The following is a 3,972-nucleotide window of genomic DNA, read 5'->3' as shown; positions in this document are numbered from 1 at the left end:
ACCCACTTGTGGTGCATAGGCGCTAATCACATGGAAAGCACTTCCCTCCACCACAAGTTTGATAGAGATGATCCGATCTCTCATCCTCTTGATATTCACTACGTCCTTCTTCCACTGCTTATCCACAATTATTCCAACCCCATTCCTATTCTTCACTTTTCCTGTATACCAAAGTTTGAAACCAGTAGTATCCAACTCCTTAGCCTTTGCACCAACCCATTTCGTTTCTTGTAGGCACATAATGTTAATCTTCCTCCTTGTCATGGTGTCTACCACCTCCATGGACTTTCATGTTAGAGTGCCTATGTTCCATGTCCCAAATCTCAACCTTCTGTCGTTTCGACCTTTACCTTTTACTTTGTGAACTAGCTTATTTACCCTCGTCCGTTCACGAAAACGCGAGAACCCTTGCTCATTTAACACTACATCCGGGTACCGATGCAGCGGCTCTTGCTTTGACATCGTACTCGAGCCATACGGCGCGTTGCTTCCGGGCAACGACCTAGCTTTAGCGCAATAATGTCTTTGATTCATGTCATGGGGGTTCGGCTATAATTTTATGTTGGTTGTCGAAGACCTAACACAACCCTCCTCCTTTATCCGGGCTTGGGACCGGCTATGTACCGCTAGTGTAACATAGGCGGAGTTATATTTATAATAATAATTACTATATATATTTATTTATTTTTTGTTTATTTTTTTTAATAAAAATTTTATATAATTTTATGTATTATCCAAGCCACGGTAGTATAGACTAGTTTTTCTTTTTAAAAAAAAAATGGTTTTAGTTAATTTTGGGTGGCCCATATTACTCTCAATACCATGAAAACCAAATGAGGAAAATGTTCAAGAAATCCTTCTGATCTGGATTCGCATTTCGCAAGAAGCATCTACACAGATCGAGACTTATAGCCTATAAGTTCCGTTCTAATCAGTTGTTCCACGTGGCAATAACTTATAGGAAATTTCATTCATAAGATAAGATATCGCGTGGTCCTACCACCAATTCATCGTTTGCAATTGACATTCCATATATTCATTATGTGATCCAATTGCTTGCACGACAAGAAGATACAAGCTTAGGAGTTGAGGCACAGATATCCTTGTGGCAATGGCGTCAATCACCATGACAACCTCAATCGGCGGCGGCATGGTCCTCAGAAACCGGTGTCCGGCGGCAGTGCAGAGTAGGGTTGTTGTGGCAAATGCTGGCAGAGCAGTTGAAGGGGAAAAGATGATAGTGAGTTATGAGAGTGAGAAGGAGGGGAGCAACAGAAGGAGGGACGTGATGTTTGGTGTTGCGGCAGCCGCTGTTTGCTCCGTTGCGGGGATAGCAGTGGCAGAAGAAGAGCCTAAAAATGGTACCCCAGAAGCAAAGAAGAAATATGCCCCAATTTGTGTGACCATGCCCACGGCTAGAGTTTGTCACAAGTGAGGAGGGAGTTTTAGTGTTGCTTCACTTATGTTGATTTCATATCAGCTGTGTGTTCTAGTTGTTCATAAATGATAAAACAATAAACTTTGCCTTGTGCGTCCTCTCGGCCTAGAGCCTTAGACAGCATCCTCGATCAGTTTTTTTATTCTTGTTTTCTTTTTTAATTTTTTGGCTTTTCTTTTTGTTATTACTAGGATAATACCATAAAAAAATATTTGGTAACAAAAATAAAAGTTAATCAAAATTTATTTTATGTAATATTTATTAATTATTGTTAAAATTAATAAATATTAAATAAGATAAATTTGAACAGAATTTTTTTTATCTCCTTAACATTGTCGCATTCGATAATAATTTTTATTGTGCGTCGGTTTTAACAAAAACAACAAATATATTTATGATGAATTGAAACCTAAATAAATAAGGATTATGTTAGGTAATCAATGTATAATTACCTGCACCTGCTCATTAAATGCATGGATATTGTAACGACCCAATTCCCAATACGTCATGATTATACTGGAAATCGAGTGTCACCAACTTATTTACGCAAAATTTTAACTATTTACTATTTATTAAGCCAATAATCGAATTAGCACACTATCGAATTTTCGAAAAAACTTTTACTTTATAAAAAGATTTGCGAGTACAACTAATTAAACATATACAAGCCACAATAAGGAATCAAATAAAGCATACACAAGGCTAATATTATATATAAACATAACATATATCATAGATCATACATACATATAAAGGTACTATCATATATATCAGAAGTTAGCGTACAACCCTTCATATCTTGCTACTATATACATAATTAACACTTCGGGCCCTGGTCCATATAGGAAGCCCCTAAGTTAGCGCCTGAAATTAGCCTAGCCAGTATTTACAGCTCCTAATCTCTCGGTGGATCTATCCAAAGTGAAAGACTAAACTAAAATTCCCACCCTAAACTAAAGGCGTCATCCAAAACTCGCTATCAATTCTTACTGTTTCTGATCGATCATTGCAGCCAAAAGACGAGATCTATATCACCTTCATATTCTTCGCTAGGTCCTTGTATATATAGGAGTAATCTTAAGTAGAGTTCCTGTTTTCATCTGAAGGGGAAGAGCAGAGGTAAGAACTGGTGAGTTCTTAGTAGGGTTGGGGTGGTTAGTTAAGTCTGTTTTAATACTAAAGAACATAAAGAGAAACAAATACAACACATACACAATCACAGAAAACAGAATTCATAGAAGATATGCTCAAACAATCATGATGCATGTCTATCCCTAGCGCAGGTAATGAGCTCATCTGTCGATTTTGACCCGCTTCCGATGTAACTCATCAACCTTTATATGAGTTTGGTTTCCAGTGTCATAACCTTTGTAAGCAATCCTTGTCTTACAGGTGCGACTCTTTTGAGCCGATGTATGCAAACATAAACTCTGTAAAGCAACCTCTATCTTACAGGTGAGGCTCTCTCTAGCCAATGTATGTAGCGATAACTTCGGTAAGCAACTTCTGTCTTACAGGTGCGACTATCTCCTGAATTGGCCGATGTATCTCTGGAAAGCAAATCTCGGTGGACTCACCACTATATCTCTGCTCGTTTTCAACAGGTAAACAATCATCTCTGCTTCTCTCCTTTCCTTTTCATTCTTTTTTTCTTTTCTTTTCTATTCTTTGCTCTCTTGTGGCAGAAGTTCTTTAAATTCTTTTCTTTTCTTTTCTTTTCTTATCATTTGTTTAATTCCTTACTTTTAGCATAAAAAACTATCTTCACACTCTTCCCTCGTCTTTTTTTAAATATTTTATGAAGAGGGGATCATGAGATTCTTAACTTAAATTTGTCTTCCTAAAACTTTTAGAAAAAATTTGTCTTGTTTACCACTTTTTGTTTTATTTTTCATAATATATACAATAATATTCTTATAAAATAATATATTAATAAATAATAATTTGTAATAACAATTTGTTCTAATGTAAATGAGTAATTTTAAACAAATATTTAAAATAATATTTATAATACTCTTAAAACTTATTTTATAAAATTTTATTTTTAAATTTTTATTAATTTCTTTTTAAATAATGAATTTTTTAATATTTTATTTTTGACTTTAATATTTTATAAAATTATATTTAAACCTTCACTTTATTTCATATTTATATATGTAACCTTGAACTTTTATAAAATACCTATTTTACTTCTAAACTTTATTTATTATCCAAAATACCCAAAAAATTTATATAATTATAATATTAAACTCAATCTTTTCATAAAAATATAAGTATATTTTCTCAAAAATAAATTTTTTGACTGATTATTCTCTTCATTAAGAACCAAAATCCTCTTTATTTTCTTTAAAAAAAAATACATTTAAATCTTAATTCGTTTTTGAGTTTTACGGATACCGATTTTTCACAGCTTTTAATTTAATTCTTCGGTCATTAAACTTCACCTATTTTATTCAAACACTAACAAAAAGACAGTGCCAAATCAATCTCATTATCACAGTTTGGGCAGTATAAATATGACCAGATCATAAGCT

General features: G+C 33.9%; 1 protein-coding gene across 1 annotated transcript; it reads left to right on the top strand.

Annotated features, from left to right (window-relative positions):
- Positions 1-1,018: 1,018 nt before the first annotated feature.
- On the top strand, positions 1,019-1,535 carry LOC107462860 (photosystem II 5 kDa protein, chloroplastic). The gene has a single exon (XM_016081543.3). It carries the CDS (start codon positions 1,112-1,114, stop codon positions 1,433-1,435), a length of 324 nt encoding a protein of 107 aa, XP_015937029.1. The 5' UTR covers positions 1,019-1,111; the 3' UTR covers positions 1,436-1,535.
- The last annotated feature ends 2,437 nt before the right edge of the window (positions 1,536-3,972 follow it).

This window comes from Arachis duranensis, chromosome 8 (genome assembly GCF_000817695.3).
Source record: "Arachis duranensis cultivar V14167 chromosome 8, aradu.V14167.gnm2.J7QH, whole genome shotgun sequence".
In the NCBI taxonomy this organism is placed as follows: domain Eukaryota; kingdom Viridiplantae; phylum Streptophyta; class Magnoliopsida; order Fabales; family Fabaceae; genus Arachis; species Arachis duranensis.
Note: the sequence above shows the minus strand (reverse complement) of the source record. Positions and strands in the feature narration are given on the sequence as shown.